This window comes from Prionailurus bengalensis, chromosome C1 (genome assembly GCF_016509475.1).
Source record: "Prionailurus bengalensis isolate Pbe53 chromosome C1, Fcat_Pben_1.1_paternal_pri, whole genome shotgun sequence".
In the NCBI taxonomy this organism is placed as follows: domain Eukaryota; kingdom Metazoa; phylum Chordata; class Mammalia; order Carnivora; family Felidae; genus Prionailurus; species Prionailurus bengalensis.
Genome location: NC_057345.1, coordinates 114480111 through 114501821, shown reverse-complemented (window position 1 = coordinate 114501821; position 21711 = coordinate 114480111). Strand labels below are relative to the sequence as shown.

Below are 21711 nucleotides of genomic sequence, written 5' to 3'. Positions count from 1 at the left end.
TCCCCCCCCCCCATCTACTATGTTGTGAGGTCCTTATTGGCAGGGCTCCTGTTTTGTGTTTTTGTGTTCCAACCAGACAAGTGGCTTGTCCACCGTACGTGTTTTATGCCATTTTGTGAAATGCACAAACTGGTGTGTTGACACCTTTGTGTGTGGTGACTTCATTCTATGCTACATTTATAGTTAGCACTTACTTCAAGGCTTGATAGGCTCTATTGCTAAAATTACAAAAATACTTAATGTCTTCAATGATGGCATAAAATGCCAAAGATGAATATACCTATATAAAGACTAAAGGCGTCACAACCATATGTATTTCTATAACAATATATTTTTGCAAAATCTATTTTTAATGGAATCTGTGGGAAATCCTTCTGTGCTAATGTTTCTTTTTCTTGGCATTTACTCATTTATTTATTCAGCAAATACGCATTTGGTTCTTGTCCCAAATCAGGCATATTCTACATTCTGAGGATACAGTCATGAACAAGAATAAAAAACCCTTGCTTTAATTCAAATGAGGGTTGACATATGGAGAACATGTTAAACAAACAAACAAACAAACAAACAAAACAAACAGAAGTATGGTTTCAGGAAGTGGTAAGTACTTCTAAAAACATAATGGAGTGATTTTGGAGCACTTTAGTGTCAGTGAGGAAGAGGTGAGATTTCATTTCAGGATCTAGTGATACAACACAAACAGCCACTGTGAAAACCCATGAGAAGACAGATCTGGGCAGGGGACAAACCAAAGACAGCATGTGTAAGGGCCCATGATAAGGTCAGTGAAGTTGGAATGGGCTGGAGCCTCTAACACAATGAGACTGAGAAGTCTGAGGGAACCAGATGTGTGTGCTCTTGGGGGTCATGGTAAGGAGTTCGGATTTTGTTCTCAGAATAGTGTAATACAGAAGGATTTCAACCAGACAGATAAGTCATCTAATATGGACTTTAAAAGCCCTTGTTTTTTGTTTTAAGAATAACTTTCAGGAGATAGACCAGTAGCGGAGTTAAGGATTTTACTTTTGAGTCTGTTGCATTCAGCTACAACAGCTCTCTGTGGCTTTGGCCAGAAGCTGTCATTTGCTAACTGAGTGACCTGGGGGAGGTAATTTATCCTTGGTCTAAAGCCTTTGTTTCCTCATTTGTAAAATGGGATAGAAGAATTTACCTCATAGGGTTATTGTGGAGATTGAATAAGATAGGATATAAAAAGTGTGTAAAACTGCCTGAAATATTTTAAATGCTCAATAAATGCTGGATGTTTTAAATTAAGATTACTTGGAGCGTCTGGGTGGCTCAGTTGGTTAAGCGTCCAACTTCGTCTCAGGTCATGATCTCACAGTTTGTGGGTTCAAGACCTGTGTCGAGCTCTGTGCTGACAGCTCAGAGCCTGGAGCCTGCTTCAGAATCTGTGTCTCCCTCTCTGTCTCTCTCTCCCCGTCCCCGACTCATGCTCTGTCTGTATCTCTATCAAAAATAAACATTAAAAAATAAAAAGTAAATGAAATTAGGATTACCAGTATTAAATAGGTACATTTGCTTTCGTCCCCAGGTTTTTGCAATTCTCTATTTTCTATGACTGTCTGTGGACATTAGGTGATTTACTTTTCTAACTCTGTTTCTCATGCATTAGTGTTTTTACTATATTCATCAGTATCGCTTAAGCTATGCTATGGTGATAAATATACCACACCCTAAGTCTCTGGGGCTTCACACAGTGATGGTTTGTTTCTTCTCACATTACAGTTTGATGTGGGCAGGGAAATCCTCCTCCATCCTTCTCACCCAGAAGCTACTACTGGAAACTACTACTTTCAATTTTGTCCTATCAGAGAAATTGTGTGTTAAACCAAAGATCTTATATTCGTGCTACAGTGGTTATTTTCTTATTGGTTCCCACACACGTATCCTAACTGGTCATTTTCTCCTGCAAGGCTCGTATCTCCACACGTTTTTTTGTACATTGAAAAGTATAAAGTTCCATGACTATTTGTGAAGGTGAATGTTCAAAACCTGAGCCATGGAATGGCGGGCCTCAGGGATCCAGAGCTGTGAGCCCAGCTTTGCCCCCAGTTACCATATGACTTGGAAAAGTCATTAAACCTTGTGAGGACGCCTCATTGTAGCCCTAAAGATAAAATACACTACTTATTGCAAAGTATTATTATATTCTTTCACAAATCTTAAACAATATAAATATAACTTAAGTTAATCATTTTGTCTATCTGTTTGCCAAACCGGGAAGAATCCGTGTGCTCAATTTTAGAGAGATTTGTCTAGTCCTGCTTTAAATAACCCCATCAAAGTGACTTTTATCATTTGTTTTGAGAGGACTGTATCATCAATCTTTCCTGCCCACCCCCTCCCCCAGCCTTTTGTGCTCACTTCAATTTAAATAGGCAGGGAGAAGAGAGCATTGAACAACATTATAAAAATGTTAATTCCTAATGTCACCGAGTAGCTCTTAATCACACTATTAGACATATGTTCTGATTTAATGATCCTGACCAGCAAGCAGTAAGACCAAGTTTGACTTTGATGAATGTCTACCATTATTTTCTGATATGGATGAGGTTGTTTTTCTTTCTAACTAAATGTTTCCTCAGAAATGATATTTTACTTAGAAAGAGCATATAAAATGCTTTCCTTAGTGGCCAGAATCATCTTTCCTAAATTGGTGTTGGTGTTTCGATGATTTGTATTGTGATCATAGAATGAAACATTTTGATGCAATCACTTGTAATTAATTATTTGCCCTTTCAGGGTAGGTGATGTCTTTTCTCCCTCTCTTATTTGTTGAACCCACAATGTTCAACCACAGTCAATGAAATAAGATATCTTTGGTATGTGCAGAAATCTTCTTATTTCAAACCGTTGCTTTCTAAGGATGCTGTAGCGAATTTTGAGTCCCCTTTTCTTTGTGTCTCGTAACTACATAGACCCTTCTCCAGTGGCACCACCCCTTTCAACACCAAGCCTCTACTCAAATGGCACGATTTTCATGAAATGAAACCATTTCCATGAAACCTTTCTCAGGACTCCTGGACAAGGTTTATAGTTTCTTATTCTGGACCTGCCTAGGAATTTATTAACTGCCCTATTTTGGTCCTAATCGCATTCTAACTTTCATTTCTCGCAGCTGTGTACATGTCCTTCTTCCCCTAAATGTTATGAGCTCCTTTGAGGCAGTGACAGTCTATTAAAATTTATATCACTGGGATACATACCATGCCCTTCAAATCTTCGTACAACATAGAATTAAGAAATAATTAAATGGAATTATATATGTGCATATATATATGTGTGTGTGTGTGTGTGTGTAAGTTTAAAATCTTGTATTGCCCTATGAGTGAAAGCTGGGACAGACAGTCTAGTGACTGGACATTGGAATAAATTCTCCAAAGTTCTTTGCACAATTTCTAACTAGATGCCTGGGTGGGAGACATTGAACCTAGAAGAGGTGAACTGGGACTATCACATTGGGGAAAACTTACCTAAATTGTAGGAAGATCCAAGCACCATATTTGAAGAGGGCAAAAGTAAGCATGAGAGTCAGGGTTCCATTGACAGTAATTGACATTGAGTTGGGACAGACTGGGCTTGAGTAAGGAATATGGGAAGGGAAGAAGGGCAACTGCAGAAGGGGATGAGGAGTGACTTCCTGAGCAACCGCTCAAGTGCCTCCTACAGCTACTTACATATATGGGCCAGAAGATAGATAATTAGTTGGGCCAAAACAGAATTGGTGTTTCTCTTTATTTTCCTTAACCACCTATATTTCCCTTTATGTGTTTCCAACCAAATTGCAAATCCTTTGAAAATAGAGCCTTCGATCATTCTATTTACTTCCTTATAATCCCTACAGAATTTTTTGACATGGTTGATATCTAATTTGTATTATCAGTTATTGTCACAATAGTGTTATCTAGCCAGTTGCCAAAACTCAGTGGCATACAGAATTCAGTACTTATTCTCAGCTCACGCATCTGTGCATCAGGTGGGATAAATGTACTCCATATGCCACATTCTGAGGCCCACACTGGAGAGGTGGTGGAAGTCTGCAGCATGTTCTCATGGTCCTGTCGAGAAGATCCCCAAGGGAAAGTGGAAACATTTGCATGACTCTTTTAAGGTCTAGACTCTGAACGGACACACTGCCATTTCTGTTCGTATTCAGTGGGCCAAAGTGACTAAAAAGACCCAAGTCTAACATCATCCCTGGATAGGGATGTTGACAACTCCCATGAACCCACTATACCATATATGTACTGATCGGTGTGGACATTGTTGAAACCGTAAAAGAAGAGACAGCTAAGTCTTTCTGTTGGCACCCTGAGGTTACCAGAATTTAAGGCCATGAGCATCCTACCTGTAAACTGAGAAATAAAATAAAGAAAAACAATAAAAACAATGACAACAGCTCAACATGGTAGCACTGTCTGTATATATTTACAGAACTTTCCACCTCCTTTCTGGTTAGTTTGGAATTATGTTTAGACTGTTCGTAGTAGTGGGAAGAGCCAAATTCTCTTGGCTCTAGCTCCAGTTACCACTGAGAAGCTCATTATTTTCCCAGATGTCAAGACTTTGGTTTTAAACAATTGCAGGCTTAAAGAGGGCTCTCCAGTTTGAATTCCGTTCAGCAGCTCGTAGTGATTAAGTCATAGAAGTGTGCAACGAACCTGCATCATGATTTCTTTTAAATTTCCTACATTAAGAAAATCATAAATGGAACTAAGCAGGTACATGTTGGGTTTCTGCTTAGGAATCCTATCAAACTCCTTTTGATTTTTATTTCTCCTTGAACTCTGTCTCTGTGTATATCATATAAGGTTCACGTTGGAAGAAAACTTAGGGGCAGGATGATGTGCTTATGCACTTATTAGCAAAGCTTAATACTTTTCTGATGCTGTTCATAAAGTAGGTAATACGGGCTCAAATTTCTGAGTTTAAAACTGAGGATAATATTGCTCCTTGTCTACCTCCTCATATGTCTCTGTCTCTCACTTGCTCTCTGTCTCTGTCTTTATCACACACACACACACACACACACACACACACACACATTCACTGCCTCCCCAAACTCAAATTCTTGTTATAAGTTATTCTACGATATGAGGTTTGTGTCCATATTTCTTTGGCCCAATTGTGAGAAGTATTTTCCAAGTTTATTTTGAATTGTCTTCTTGAGGATAATTAGAATAATAATAACTTAGTGTTTTACAATGTAAATGCGAGTCAAAATACACCTAGAAATTTCTACATGAGCCCAAGGATGGAGAAAGCCTGCCGAGTCTTGTACTTCACCCCTGGCCTGATTAAGAAAGAGTCTTGCTGTACTGAAATAATGGAAGGGGAGCTTGACAGTTAAGGGTTATTATGGGCAAACCTAAGACTACATACCCCGAATGGTCTGCTGTGACAATGGGGTTACGTGGTGGTTTTATACAATTACCTATTTTAACTTGTTTGTCAAATACCCTAGCTGCATTGAAACGGAGAACATTTGAGTTCCCAGGAAATGGACATAAAAACAAAACAAAACAAACAAACTATGAGTAAAAACCCAGAAAGATATAGAGCATTTAAAAGGAGGGTATTATGTTAAGTGAAACAAACCAGGCAGAAAAATACTGATTCCGTATGTTTTCACTCATATGTGGATCTTGAGAAACTTAACAGAAGACCATGAGGGAAGGAAAGGGGGGAAAAAATTACAGAGAGGGAGGGAGGCAAACCATAAGAGACTCTTAAGGACTGATAACAAAATAAGGGTAGATGGGGGGTGGGGGATAGGGGAAAGTGGCTGATGGGCAGGGAGGAGGGCACCTGTTGGGATGAGCACTGGGTGTTTTATGGAAACCAATTTGACAATAAATTATATTTTTTTTAAAAAATGAAAGGAAGTCTAGCTTCAGGGCATAAACTGTGCTTTCAGTTTGTGTGCTGTCTCTAGCAAAACCAAATGCACTCGTGATGATGTTCTTGAAATTCCTGGCAGGGAAGTCCTTAAAAGGCTCCAGCAAGCAATGCTAGTATTAAATTCTTGTGGTATTATTAGTGCGTATAAATGTGTAATAGTTACATATATTTATTTATTGTGTTGTCTTTATTTTAGGTTATGTAAGAGATTATCCAATCACCTGTAATTTTCTTAGTTATCTCTCACTTAAATCCACTCATATGGGTTTTGCTGTAAGGTCCTAAGTTTTTTAACCACACATTATTTCCCCACATGTCAGAGCACAGTGGCATAACATAGGGATTATAATAACTTGTAGACTCTTGGACAAGAATTCTTGGGTTCAAGTCCTCATTCTGAACTTTCTGGGTGTATGGCCTCAAGACAGTCATTCAAACCTTCTTTGCCTCAGTCCCTTTGCCTGTACAGTGAAGGATAATAACACGTAACTCCTAGGATAACAGTCATGATTAAATGAGTTAATACATGTACAGCATGTTAAAAAACTGCCTGTAACCGAGTATATGCTCAGTAATGTTTCTTATTGTCATTTTTATAAGCCCCATGATAAATGACTCATCTTGGGTTTGGTGCTGGTCTGTTTGATATTAACAAAGGGCAAGGGATCACCTTCTGTGCTCACTTACTGCCATACACTGAGGTCATTCACTCTATACCATAAACTTTCTCAGGAGGGTTTTATATATATATATATATATATATATATATATATATATATAGTTGTATACATGAGGTTACATAACAATAATACGAAGTTACATAACAATAATAATCCCAAATGCACAGAAGTAATGCAAATAAATTAAATTATTTAGTGATTTTTGTTCTGTATGCTGCATACTGAGGACCTCACCACCTCTCCCAGCCTCAGTGCTTACTGCTGAGTTTCTAAGAGAGGGAGACACAGAATCTGAAGTAGGTTCCAGGCTCTGAGACGTCAGCACAGAGTCCAATGTGGGGCTTGAACTCACGAACTATGAGATCATGACCTGAGCCAAAGTTGTATGCTTAACCGACTGAGCCACCCAGGTGCCCCCAGTTTAGAGTTCTGATCGATTAAGTAATACTAAATGTGTATTTAGCTCCAGAGGAGCCATTTATCTTATTTATATCTGTCCAATATCTTTCGAGTGACATTTCTGTATTAGGGAAAATTCACACCGTGAGTCCTGCCTCTGTAAGGAGTCAGAATTTGCATCCTCAGTCTCCCTTCCAGCTGGGTTGCAGAGGTGTCCTTGTGCTTCCCAGATCAGGCCCCTGTGTGCAGCTCTGACTGGGAAGCAGGCTCTACACAGAGCTTCTGTTCTGCTGGTTGGGGTTGAGGGCCACAGAAACATCTCTCTTTGGAGGGATGGGGCCTGTTAACCTGAGATGCTTAGGGAGGAGTGGTCCTGGCACTGGCAGTGTAACATACTCAGATGCATAGGTCTCCAACTTTTAACTTTCGGGGACAGTGAGCCAGGCAGAGCTCCCTGAGCAGGCCAGTGAGCAAGGTGGTGAGCCCATTAGCCAAAAGCCCATTACTTCCTTGGTCATGGTTTTGTGGCAGTCTGGTATCTTCTTAATAAATACTCCTTGATGGGGTGCCTGGGTGGCTCCATCACTGGAGCGTCTGACTCTTGGTTTTGGCTCAGGTCATGATCTCAGAGTTCATGAGTTCAAGCCCCGCATCTGGGTCCACGCAGCTGGTGTGGAGCCTGCTTGGGATCATCCTGCTTGGGATCCTCTCTCTCCCTCCCTCTCTCTCAATATCTCTCTCTCTCTCTCTCTCAATCTCTCTCTCTCTCTAAGATAAATAAACAAACTTAAAAAAAGTTGGACTTGGAACTATCAGAGTGAATTCTTAGTTTGTAGGCAAGAACCTGATTAATAAATGTTCTATTTTGCGTCTTTCCTGATATTTTTTTCTTGTTAAATGTTCCAATTAGAGTTTCCGCAAAATTTGGAAAATCGTAGTTTGAAAACCTGGCGATAGATTTTAGGAAATCCCCTTATTTTACATTGATCCCACACTCCCTGATCCTTTACGTTGAATGTTTGCATTGTTTGCTGGGTTCTTCTCTAGATGACCAGCCACATGTCACTTGCTCCTTCCTTGAAGTTTTGCTCAGAGAGTATTTTTTTTATCAAGTTCTATCCTGACCACTCTCAAACTTCAGCCCACACTTTTTTTGCAGCCACTTTTTCTAGCCTATTGTATTGTTTCCATACCTCTTGTTCCTTTCTAAACATGAAATGTATTATTATTATTATTATTATTATTATTTGTTTACTGTAATTACAATGTAAGATTGGGGGAGGGGGGCTTGTTTTCTTTGGTTGGTTGGTTTGGTTCCTCTTAAAGTGATTTATCCCAAGTGCCTAGAATAGTTCCTGGGATATTATAGATCTTCAGTAAATATTTGTTGGATGAATGTTGAGATATATCTACATATTTATAATTGTGCTTTGTTCTTTCACTTTTTAAAACACCTGGGCAGGTGAAAATAAATCGGACTTCCCCAGTGGTCAAAATGTGCAGCTAGGGTGTAGACTACCCTTCCTGACCACATCATTAGTGTCATGAATCAAGGCAAGTCCCACCCTTTTTGATCCTGTTTCCTTGTTGCTTACGCTCCATTTAGTACTCCTCAGGAAAACAAACACAAAAGTGGAACATCCAGGAGGAAAACTGAGCAATGATGGTTCTGCTTTCAGATTTATGCATATGAGTGTGTGAGTGTGTGTGTGTGTGTGTTTCTCCTCTCTGTCGCTTCCTTTCTTCTTGCTCATTTACAGTCATTCAGTTAAAATAATTTAAAACCTTAATACTAATTTCCAGACATGAAGAGGGGACCTTAAGCCTCAGTTCTACAAGACACTGATGGATTTACAACACAGCAAAGCCTTGAGCTGCTGTGGAACTTCTAGGGGCTTAAGATAACAAGTAAGCATTGGTGAAACTCCTAGGAAGCAACATAGACACCAGAAGCTATGCACAGATTGGTTGTCCAGAACTCATACCATTAGTAATGATGCTATTAATATGATTACAACTTGGGGTGCCTGGGTGGCTCAGTCGGTTGAGCGTCCGACGTAGGCACAGGTCATGATCTCATGGTCTGTGAGTTTGAGACACGCATCGGGCTCTGTGCTGACAGCTCAGAGCCTGGAGCCTGCTTCGGATTCTGTGTCTCCATCTCTCTCTGCCCCTCCTCCGCTCATGTTCATACTCTCTCTCTCTCTCTCTGTCAAAAATAGATAAACATTAAATATATATATATATATATATATATATATATATATATATATATGATTACAACTTTTGTTTAGCTCACAAACAAAAATGATCCATGATGACATTGAACATTACTATGGGATCTGGATTCTAGATTATGGGGGAGAGGACTGAGCAGTGTCAAAAGGAGCTAGAGATGAAGAGATTTCTTCCTATTTCTTGGACCCAAAGCCACCATTGGTAAACATATCACATACACAATATTTTACCCTCGTGTTGCCTGAACTCACCCACTGGAAAAATCTCTCTAGGCCACTTGAACGTGGCTTATCTAAGCTAGGATTTAGAAGCAAAGCAATTCATTTGAACTAGTGTTTAATGATTTACAGCTGTTTGAAAGTAGGGAAAATGGATTTATACCATTGAGAATTAGTCTTTAAAAAGAAGGTACTCGCTAACAAACATCTCTAATTCTAGCTTAGATAGAATTCTAGCTTAATAGATAATAAGGGGGCTTGGGACATTATAGGCAGAGTCAGGAGTGGTATTTTGGCATGAGTTTGGTCCTTCAGGCTGACCTCCCTCTAACTCGGTAATGCTAAGACTCTTCTGCTTTTCACAGCATCTTCCTTATGTTTTTCCAATGACCTACTGATTCTTGGAAGTTCCAGATTGTCACTTCTCTCCCTGCTTGCCTCAGTGACTTTCATAAGGGTATTAGCATTGAGAGCATTTCTTGGAAAGTTGTTGCTATCTGTGCATACACGAATGGTTTGTAAATTATGTGTTTGTAAATCAGAAGTTGCATGTGCAATTAAATCTTGACTTGGCGAAATTCCCACCTAGTAACATTATCAGACGAGTATTATTCTACTTTAAAATGGCACGCCACTAAAAATGGCCCCTCGTAAGCATTTCTTTCATTTTTTAAATAATCACATATTAAGTGCTTGTTGTATGATAAACAGAAACAAAACAGCAATTTCCAAAGGAACCTGGATGTAACTCCATGAAGACAAAAATGCATAATCCATGTCTGCCTACAACCCATCACTTGGATTCTTATGATAATTATCATTTTTTGAGTAATAATTTTAATCTCCTGACATATTCCCAGTTATAAAGGAAAACTCCAACAGATTTTACTGAACTTAAAAAAAAATAAATTGCCAAAAACAAGACTCGAAAATAGTTTTCTGTTTATTATATAAACCAGAAATCAGAGTTTATATACCAGATGTATAGGTTAAATATGACATTCAGAAGGAATTATTCGGCCCACCCACACAATTGATCTTCAGAAGGTTTTATTTTTTTCCTTCTAATCTTTGAACTTGAAATATATGACCTCTGTTTAAACAAGTTAGAAGCTATGGTAATCCAGGGTACCACCATTCTTTCTTCACCTTAGTGTCCCCCTGCCCTCAGAGTCTATGAGAAACTGAGACCAGTCTTGGCCCTCATGCTGTTATTTTACCTTTGGTAATTTTATAAGGAAACTAATTATTGTATCTGTAACTTAAAAATTTTTGGTCTGAAATCTAGCCCAATTTAATTAATTATGATACCTGCCTGATTTGAGTTTGTGACCCTGTCTCTGACCATTGTGATTAACTCATGTCCCACTACATAAATACTTTTCATGACAGTGTTTTTTTTTATCTATATCTTTATATGTATATAGATATGGGTATGGATATAGATATATAGATACAGATGTGTGTATATGGATACATAGATTTGTATGTATGTAGATAGATAGATAGATAGATAGATAGATATACAGGGAGAGAAAGAAAGAAAGAAAGAAAGAAAGAAAGAAAGAAAGAAAGAAAGAAAGAAAAAGAGAGAAAGAGGAAGGAAGGAAGGAAGGAAGGAAGGAAGGAAGGAAGGAAGGAAAGAAAAGAAAGAAAAAGAAAGAAAGAAAGAAAGAAAGAAAGAAAGAAAAAAAGGAAAGGAAAGGAAAAAAGAAAAAGAAAAAAGAAAAAAAAAGAAACAAAGGGAGAGAAAAGGAAAGAAGAGAAGAGAGGAAGTGAGAGACAGAATATATATAGTATGTGTATGTATATATGTATAGATATGTATTACGTATATATAAGTATATACGTATATCTATCTATCTATACATATGTATATTCTTCAAGACACTTTCGTCTCAGCTTCTGACACTCTCTGCAAACTATCTTGTCTTTCAGATGGAACACCATTTACCTGGTGGATTGGGCGGTCTAATGAAAGGCACCCTTACTGGGGAGGTGCCCCTCCTGGGGTCCAGCAGTGTGAATGTGGCCTGGATGAGAGTTGCCTGGACATTCGACACTTCTGCAATTGCGATGCTGACAAGGATGAATGGTAATGGGGATCATGATCTTTCTGCAGTTGTGGAGGAAACACATTAATTGATGCATAAAATTTCCCCCAAGAGAAAAAGACATGGTTGAGAAATTCAATATAAACTAGGTCCCCCTAATGATTGTGATTGTTTGTAACTTGGAAAATTGCCAGCTCTAGTACTTTTAGGGCTATCACTGAGGTTTGTAACTTAAAACACGTCACCTCATCACCACCTTCTATTCTGAACGTTCGTTTTTTTTCACAACAGAATGAAACGTAACATTAAGCTTTGTCATGTAGTCAGTGTTTCTATAATGTGTGGAATATAGCTTCTGGGAGAGAGTGGGGGAGGCAGAGATGTGTAATCATACAAACTGTGTCTTCATTCTCCCATTTTCCCACTGATGTTTCAGTCACCGGCCCACCCTCTCCTGGCCAATACAATGATAACAAAGGAAATTTATATTTATTGAACATCTACTTAATCTTCACAAAAAAACCCATACTAATTCCTTATAATTGTCTCACTTTTGCATCTTAAGGTTGAGGAATGTGGTTTACAGAGAAGTTGAGTAGGGTCACTGACCCACATGTATTAAGTGACGGATCCAGAATTTGAACTCAGTTATGGCTGGGGCCAGGGTCTCTTTTCCTCTCCCCTACCTTATTGCTTTTGTAAGGTTAAGACCCTTTGTCCTTCAAGTGAACTACCTGTTTTTCACTGTATTATGAAAATACAGAACATTTCCAAGACCATTTTGTTGTCACTAAATTTCAGGCATTCTTTAGTTTTGGCTTTGTAATTTTGCTTGTTTCATGAAATTCTGCTCAATTAAGAATTCCTAAGTCCAACTGCTTTCAACCCACTTAAAAATGTTTAAGTACTTTTTCTCTGGTGTTTAAATAGATAACAGCAGAGACTGTTTTGAATAAAACTTCAGGTAGAGTCAAAATCTAAATTCAATGAGGAAAGGACCAAACACCTCCCCCAGGTTCTTCTAGATGGGCCACCCTTTCAGAACGCTGTAGGGCTGCCTGGGCCCTCAGGTAAGTTACCTCAAAATCTTCACATGGGTAAAATCAAACAAAGTTGACTGGAGGTAGGATGGAATTCTCCATTCTTTGGGCTCCCACTTTACCCTGTGGTGCCTTCTATCATAATGTCATGAAGACCTGCAATCAATTATAACTCATATTTTGGATGGAGACTATGTCTTTTAATATTATATCCCTCAGGATCTATCCCTTGTGCAGTAGAAACTCAGTGGTAGTTAACTGAATAAATGAATTTAGAAGACCTCTGAGGATGAGGGATGACCACAAAATGGCTCCTCCAAAGCTTGAGATATTTTTTGTGGAAAAGTTAAATGGTTTTGTTGCCAGGAAAACATAGTCAAAATGATCTGCAATCAGCAGCTTAGAATCACTCACTTTTGCATGATTCATTAATTCCCCTTCTCTATGCTTGACATCAGAAATTATAGATGTATACACCTAAATGGAAACACCTTTCTTTCATCATGTATAATCAGAGAAGTTGATATGGGGCAGTAGAATATAAAGAGAAGGTGAAGTGTTTCTCTTAATTACCTTCAATTCACTCCCTAGTGGCTGAACTCTTTGATCTTTGCTCACTGTTTTATTTCCTGTGGTGTGGCCCTTTGCATACAGGACACTGCCTCAGTGCCTTTCCTTCCTAGGGAACAACTGACCAGGGCTGGGCTTAATTTATTAAGCAATGAGGGGCAGTGGGAGAAAATGACATCATATTACTTAAAAATAGGCCACCATGTTGATATGTTTCCACACTCTCTTCTCTAGGATTTTCCACTGACTCTCTCTTTTAATCAGATTACACCCTCTTCCTCGTTTGACCTGCTCACTAGTTCACTAAGCTTTGAACCCTTTATAAAGTGTTGACTCAACTTCATCATCTAGGCTGTACCCAGAGGAACACTTCAAAATGTCCTTTCTGTCAACTCTGGTGTCATCATACCTCTATCAACATAGAAGTTATTGCATTTTTCATATCCTTTTCCAGTTCCTTTAAAGCCAGGGAAAAAGCCCCATTATCTGCCACTTTCCATGGCAAACAACCTTTATTAGAGGCAGCAGCATTTTATTTTAGATATAAATTTTGTTCAACAACCCACATAGCAAAGATCAAGAGAACTGACCAGACCTTTCTTTTGTAAAGATGCTTACTTCACCAAGACTAGAATAACACATTGAGTGTCTCAGGGCAAAATCCAGGTGAGATAAGGGAGTTCCTTCTGTCATTCTTATGAAGGAGCAGAGGCTGAGATTCTGATTTAACTCTTCTGGATTTCATTCCTTTGTCTTCGGACAGTCACACACTCTAATATATTGAGTCTGGAAAATACCCTGTTATAGAAGCAACTGCATGTACTATTCCATTTGACATTTACTCATGTATCACCTGTTTATTGAGTGCCTAGTCTATGCCAGTCAAGCAGTCTGCTTTGCAGGGAAAGCCAAAGGCATTGTAGTCTCTGCCCTTGAGGAACTCACGGAACAGTGAGGGGGAAAAATACTTAGTTAGCAATATACGGATCTTTGTGGTGAATTTGGTAATAGAGATAAGTATAGATGTGCCCAGACCTGTGGTGGATATGGGCTGGGACAAGTGGCAATTAGGTTTTGAAGGACCGAAAGAAGTTAGCTAAAGTTAGTATAGTATGGGTAGGTAGAACCTTCATATGCTCAGACAGGGAAATGTGAAATAATATAAAAATCACTACTTCTCCTACACACAAATATTTTGGTGTGATTGTTGCCCCGTTTTCATGTGGGGGATTTATAAGAGAGGAAGACAGGAAAGAAGACTAAATCCAGATCAAGAAGCTTCTTGTATTTGAAATAGTAATGAGATCCCTTTGTCTATACCAAGATTGTGGACACAGAATATCCTTTCCAATATGAACCCTGCCAGAGCCTTGTGGAAATGCATTCATCACTTATCTATTCAAGTCTATTATTTAATGCAGAAGAGAAAAGGATAAAAGCACACAGGATTGTGAAATAGTCATGTTTTTGTTTTTCTATCTTTTTTTTAACATTCTTCCAACCACATTCTTAGCTTCCATGTGGTCAAGCTGGCTTTCCACACATCTCAACTTTTTGTTTCAGAAGAGAGTGCCCCTATTAGTATCGCTGGTGTTTCAAAATGCTCCTAAGAAACCTCAAATATATTTATATTGTAAAGTTCCCTCAAGTTTCTGCTTTTGGCAAAATTGATCAGAAAACTGATTTGGGCTGGTGGAACATCTAGCTGATAGCATTTTGATGTATTACAACTTCTGGGTAATATTGTCGCTTAAAAATGTTACCTATCATGCACTGAAGTGTTCTTGGCATTTTATGTGCTCTATTTCATAGTGTCATCCCCACAACGCTTGAGGTGGGTTTTATCATTTTTTTTGCCCAGAAAAGGAAACTGAGGCTCTGATATGGTAACCTCAGTTCAGATCACGTGCCTAAGGGGGCAGGGTGGGATTCCTGCTGAATCCAAGGATACTCTTGGTTACTACATAAAAGGAGCCACCAATTTGAGATTTTCAGTTGTGACAGCAGGTGAGGATGCCAGAGACCTCTCCCAGGGCTTCTCCAATCACATCGTGGCAGCCTGTGGGTTTCCTTTTGCTAAAACAGGCTGCTCTGGGAGGCTCAGCCATCTTCCAGGCCTCTGGTAGTTGATAATAGTTTATTCTGTTTTAATTAACCTCTGGAACTGAATACATTGGTGCCAGACCAAGTAAAGGGGGAAAATGAGCATGTGGTGGGTGGGAGGGGAGGTGAGTCAGCCCAGAAGACGGAGGTGGATGGAGGGGAAAGAAGAACTTGACAAACACCAAAAGCACAACTCTTTCTTAGAGTAAAGGGAAGCATCAGGTAGGCATCACGGTCAGGTGTTCTATCTCCAGGGGTTTCTGTCTCAGCCAAAGAACTAAACAGAAGGAAAAATTTAAAAAAAGGAAGAGAAATGAGAAGACTTGGAATGAGTAACAGTTTTACAGTCAATGATTGTAAAGGAACTTGTCTTCAACTTAGTGGTTTGACATATAGAAATCTTGCCAATCGGGTGTTTTCTGATCCCATTACTTCAGACTGATGGACTGTGGGGAATAACGAAGGACACTGGGGGCAGTTCCAGGCTGGAGACAGCACAGGGACAGTGGGGCTGTGTGGGTGGGAAGCTGTCAGCCAAGTAGAGGGATCCAATGGGAGGAGGGATCCAATTGGAGGAGGCAGGGAGATCCTCCTAAGGGTCCCTGTTGGTGGGGGGCCATGGCCCTAATGAGGACTTTGCTCAACCAAACAACCAGGTGGAATTGAAATGAAGCTCTGTTGCTTAACAGTAGAACATTTTTAAAAATTTATTCATAAGAAAGTATAGACATTTTTATATGATTTTCAGTAACTCTGTTCTTTGCCTTTTGTCCTTGATGTACCCTTACATAAAGCGATATGGTACAAGATAGGAAGAGAAAATGGTATAAGGTTTAAATTCTGGTCATCTGGTCATCCAAAAAAAGGGAACCTATTATTCTGTTTCTTAAAAAAATATATATACAGGATATTTTTAGATTTTTTTTTCAGTATATGGAATCCTAAAGCTTCAAACCATTCTTTTGCCATTGATTCCACTTCTCTACCACAGAGAAATTATTTAATAAATGGTGTCAAATCCATGAATGAACAATTGAATGTCTTCCGTTGGGCATATTTTTACTTTCCGTAGGTCAGGCCATGGTCATTGTAGGATTAACTGATCTTTATTTCATTGTTAGCTGTTATCCAGCTTTTATAACCTCACAAGAAACATTCACCCAAAGTTTAGCCTAAACTTTCCACCACACATTCATTCCCCTTCTGGCTCTCAAAGAGTAGTTAGAAGTGGCCACTGTGCTCCAAAAGTTATCTTTTTATACATTTGCCTTCAGCTTTTCTCTTTGGTAACTTCACATCTAATCCAGTCCCAGGACTTTGACCTTCACAAAGACCCTTCCTACTTTTCCCGCAAGATTTACTGAGACAGTTGCCTTCAGGAGGAGGATGCTGGATACACCCAAGGGGTTTAGGATTCTGCTGTTCCCTCACATAGGCTGTTCTGTGGTCTCGCAGACCTCCTTTCCTCAGCCTTCCACCCCTGAGATTCCCAGACTTGGGACAGGAATGGTGCCTCATTCTTGGTAGTGTCCTAAGATGGCGCAGGAGTCCTGAATCCTGAGAGAAAGGAAAGGATCACCTCAGAAAACACTAAGATTCTATGTTCTTTGCTGGTTAAATTTTATTATTCATGAAACTGTTTATGAGCTGTTCTACTGCCTATTGAGTTTTGAAAGTGCGTTTGTTCCTAGCAGGCAGAAATTATGAAAGCTTTATCTGTATTTTTACTTGCACTCTATGAATTCCCACACGCATCTAGTACTATAATCAGGGCCTGCACCTCATGTTAGAGAGAAGTATGCATGGCACATGGTAGGTCCTTCATGCATTGACTGCTGAAACAAGGAATGAAATAATGAATCCATGGGGTTTCCTTTCTCCCCATCCTCTCTCCCTGGCCAAATATGCCCTTCACTTACTAGCTATTGTCTGCTGTTTAATTCATTACATTTCCACTTAAAATGTATATCCTGGGGCAACTTTCTTTGGCTTGTTTAAACTATCCCATGACTAGATTTCAGATCGTTTTTAGACAGAATGTGTCATGGTGCATCTATTCTCTCAATAGAAAGCATCACATACTCAAGAAAAGAAGGAACAGCACAAAAATGGGGGAAAAGAATCTATATCCAGAGGGTGATAATTCAAAAGTATACCACATCATTATTTTATAGAATTCTAAATGGAGTGAAATAGTTGATATCGTACCAAAGACAGCATTAGGGATTGTTTTCTGTTTGTTTATTTGTTTGTTTTAGTTTAGTGCTGCCACCATCTATCATTTCTTGGGAAAATATTCAATATAAGGAATTTAAGACCTGTTGGTTCTAGAAAACAAAGCTCAGTTATAAAATACTTGTTAGTATTTTAGACTCAGACTTCTATTACATCAGTTCTCTGTCAGGCTGTACAAATACAGTCTCTAAATTGTCTGTGGAATCGCATTACTTGGGTAATTGCAAAATTGTGAGTATCAGAAATAGAACTCGAAGTCAATATGAAGGTTAAGAGTTTGCATTTATATAGTATATTTTATATAACACTTTGATTCGGATTGTTATTATATAACAATATATTATAATTATACTGAAAAATGCAGTGGGACTTTGGCTTCTATTTTCATTTGCATACTTATCACTAAGTGTACAGCATTACTCACCTAACAGTAGCTCTTACTCAGATCCAAATTACATGAGCTGCTTACCTCTTTTATCTGCTCTGCAAATTTGCTCACAATTGTCAGTTCTGACTCACCCAATTTAGGTTTCTATATTTAACAAAGCATAAGGGGACTATTTCTCTTGATTTTTTTTTTAATTTTAGGAGCTCATTTTCATAAAATAAATCCATTCTATTATATACTTACTATAAAAACTCAAATGTTTCAGAAATATTTAAGCAAAAAAGTAGAATCTCCTTCCTCACCACCACTTGGAATCCATACTTGTGCTCTGTATATATAATCTGACACCTAAAGATAATAGTTGGGCACATAAGGTACTTCTACATATAAATATTTTCCTATGTGTATGTCATATTCACTAAATGTGAGATCATATTGGGGTGCTTGGGTGGCTCAGTCAGTTAGGCGTCTGACTTCAGCTCAGGTCATGATCTCGCAGTTCACGAGTTCGAGTCCTGCATGGGGCTCTCTGATGACCACGCAGAGCCTGGAGCCTGCGTCAGATTCTGTCTCCCTCTCTCTCTGTCCCTCCCCCCACTCAAAAATAAATCAACATAAAATATTTAAAAAATGTGAGATCATATTAAACATATTATTCTGTAGCTCACTTTTCTCACATAAAGTATGTCTTGGAGAGCTTTTACTTGGCATCATTAAATAAGCATGAAAACAAGTATATCCTGTCCATTTTAATAGCTGCAAAGTATCCATAGTATGTCTGTATCATAAGTTATTTTACCGTTCCTTTATGATAAACCTTTTCCTTGTCAATGACTTTTCACTCTTAGGGGGAAAAACGCTACAGTGAACATTTTTGAGTCGATTTGCAAGACTCTTTGAAAATTATTATTTCTGCTGCATAGATCCTTAACTTAAAATTGTCAAATTATCCACTTTTCTATTTTGGTAGGTGTGGCCAAATTGCCAAAGGGACTTAGGATGTTACCCAGACCTCAAAGGGGATCAGTTCAGATCTGGATGCCCTGACTCTGGGGGACATGCTCCTCTACCTGAGGAGGAATATGCAGAACTCAGTAGAGGCAAACATGGCCACAGAGAGAGACACCAGGTACAACTTCTTTTTGCTCAGAACTTGCTGGACACCTCAGCCAAGTGTGGACAGCTGTGATGGGCCCCAGGTGATAATGAGTTCCTCTCCACTTCCTTCTCTCTGCCTTGGTCATTTCTGCCATGACTGGTATTGCTTCTGAGGTCCATGGGGACTCTGTAGGCTAACTCCAGATAAATCCTAGTGTTTTCTGCATTTTTCTCAAACTGTAGAGTCTTCATCATTAAGAACAGGAGGAGCAGGAGAAAAAGAGTAGGAGAGGGAAGGAGGAAGAGAGAAAATAGCTCTATCTCCTTTGCAAATCTGCCTTATAGATTTGCAGTAAAAATAGCATGAACTAATACCCATAATACACCTGGAGCACACAACTGGGGTGCCTGGGTGGTTCAGCCGGTTAAGCAGCCTGCTATTGATTTTGGCTCAGGTTGTGATCTTGTGATTAGTAACATTGAGCCCCACACCGAGCTCTGTGCTGACAATGTGGTGCCTGCTTTGGGGTTCTCTGTCTTCCTCTCTCTTTGTCCCTACCCTTTTCACACGCTCTCTCTCTCTCACTCTCTCTCTCTGTCTCAAAATAAATAAATATACCTTAAAAAAAAACAACACACAATTGTAGCTACCTTTGCTGGCAGCACCCTCATTTTCTGGATATAAAATGTAATTTATCTCTAAGTAACATTTTATTATGTAATGAGATGATCAAATCCTGGATTTGTCATTTAAGTAACTATACAGCCTAAATCATTTAGCCTCTCTGGGCTTCAGGTTCCTATTTTATTTAAAGGAGAGAAAGAAAGAAAGAAAGAAAGAAAGAAAGAAAGAAAGAAAGAAAGAAAGAAAGAAAAGGGGAGGGGAGGGGAGGGAAGGGGAGAAGGGAAAGGAAGGGAAGGGAAGGGAAGGGAAGGGAAGGGAAGGGAAGGGAAGGGAAGGGAAGGGAAGGGAAGGGAAGGGAGAGAGAAGAGAAGAGAAGAGAAGAGAAGAGAAGAGAAGAGAAGAGAAGAGAGAAAGAAAAGAGAAAAAAGAAGAAGCATATCTCTGGTGTCTCTGTTGAGTCCTGGCTGAGTTAGCAGTAACTTCTGCATATAGCTGATGTGCCATGTATTTATTTCTCAAAAATTTGTTAGTCATCATTTTTATTATTTTCCCTAGTTTTCAGTGTCTTAAATAAATGGGAGGAGGCAATATTGATTTATTGAAGTTAATTTCTAAGAAAAAATACCTACATCTATGTCATAAAATAAATAGAATTAAGTAGCACACTGGAACACTCATAGGTGAAATGAGGAAAGAACAATGAAGGCCCCTCTCCCCAAAGACAGGGCTGCCCTCTGAAAGTTCACTAGTTAAAATCGTCCTGTAATGGATGGGTCTTCCCGCAACAGAAATAAACCAAGAGATTGCTTGTAAATGTGTAACCGAAGAGTTTGTGGGCTCCCAGAACTCCTGTCAAGGTGACCCCCGTGTAATCTCAGGGAATGCAGGGCTGGAAAATGATTGCAAATTAGTAAACTGAAACCTAGTCAATTGAATTGTATCTGGTGTGGAGAAAGCCTGTGTGAACGGAATGGGGATGGTCAGCCAGAGACCCACGAGGGCAGCTCAAGGACTCAGGGTCAGTGCTATTATTCCAGCACGGTTCAGAGAAGATGTAGGCTAACTGTGAGAAGGAGCAGTGTCCCCAGGCGAAGGAGGGAGACCAGGAGACCAGAGGATCAAGGTGATGACAGCAAAGGTGTGCTGTTCAAATCCTGGCCTCTCCACTTGAAAATGATGCACCCTAGGAAGTTTGGTCACCTCTGTGAAGCTCCACTTCCTCTCCTGCACACGGCAGGTGATGATTACAGCATTGTCATAAGGATGTTCTGTGGACTAAATGACAGCATGTGTGAAAATCTACTTTTATGCTCACATGGCCAGGGAAAGGCAAGAGGCAGCTCCCACGTTCACAATCAGTGATAGGAGGCACTCAGCTGAGCCCCAGAGCCAGCAGTAGGTTCTAAGAATAGCAGCCTTAAACTGGAGTAATGCCTCTGACCCCTGGGCCATTTTCTTCAGAACTCACCCTCCACGGGGACGCCTGGGTGGCTCAGTCGGTTAAGCGTCCAACTTTGGCTCAGGTCATGATCCCGATGGCTTGTGAGTTCAAGCCCCACATCAGGCTCTGTGTTGGCAGTATGGAGCCTGCTTGAGATTCTCTCACTCCCTCTCTTTCTGCCCCTCCCCTGCTCGTGCTCTCTCTCTCTCTCTCTCTCTCTCTCAAAAATAAATAAACATTAAAAAATTTTTAGAAATAACACTCTATAAATGGTAAGAGTGGTTTTAATAAGAATTTTATTGTACATTCAACCCTGTTAAATATTTTGGAAGTTGGACCATACCTCTAAGAGACAGAGACCTCTTATCATAACCAACCAACTTTTAAATAAGAGTATGAATCATGGTTCACATTGCTGAGTATGTTTCTGGGAGTCTTATGGTGGAGAATGAGAGCAGGAAGATAGTAGTGAGCTTGACACCAGAAAGCTAGTGTAGGTAACCATCACCAAGGCCTGGGCCAGGACCCTGGAGCTCCCTCTAAATAAAACTGAGGCCTGGAGGGTGAAGATAAGGCAGTTGGATGGACAGACATAAAGCAGGTGAGCTTGGTGGAAGTGGTTGATAAAGAATGAGGGAGGAGTGAGACAAAGAGAGAGAGAAGACCTGTGTGTGTATGGCCTCAGTCACTGGGAGAA

The 21711-nt window shown here is 39.5% G+C and overlaps 1 protein-coding gene across 2 annotated transcripts in view; it reads left to right on the top strand.

Moving 5' to 3' along the window:
* Positions 1-21711, top strand: part of CNTNAP5 (contactin associated protein family member 5) — an 804456-nt gene that overhangs the window by 637468 nt on the left and 145277 nt on the right. For both annotated transcript variants that reach the window (XM_043576518.1, XM_043576517.1), the window contains exon 14: positions 11399-11555. In XM_043576518.1, coding sequence (XP_043432453.1) covers positions 11399-11555 — 157 coding nt within the window. The remainder of the gene's footprint in view (positions 1-11398; positions 11556-21711) is intronic.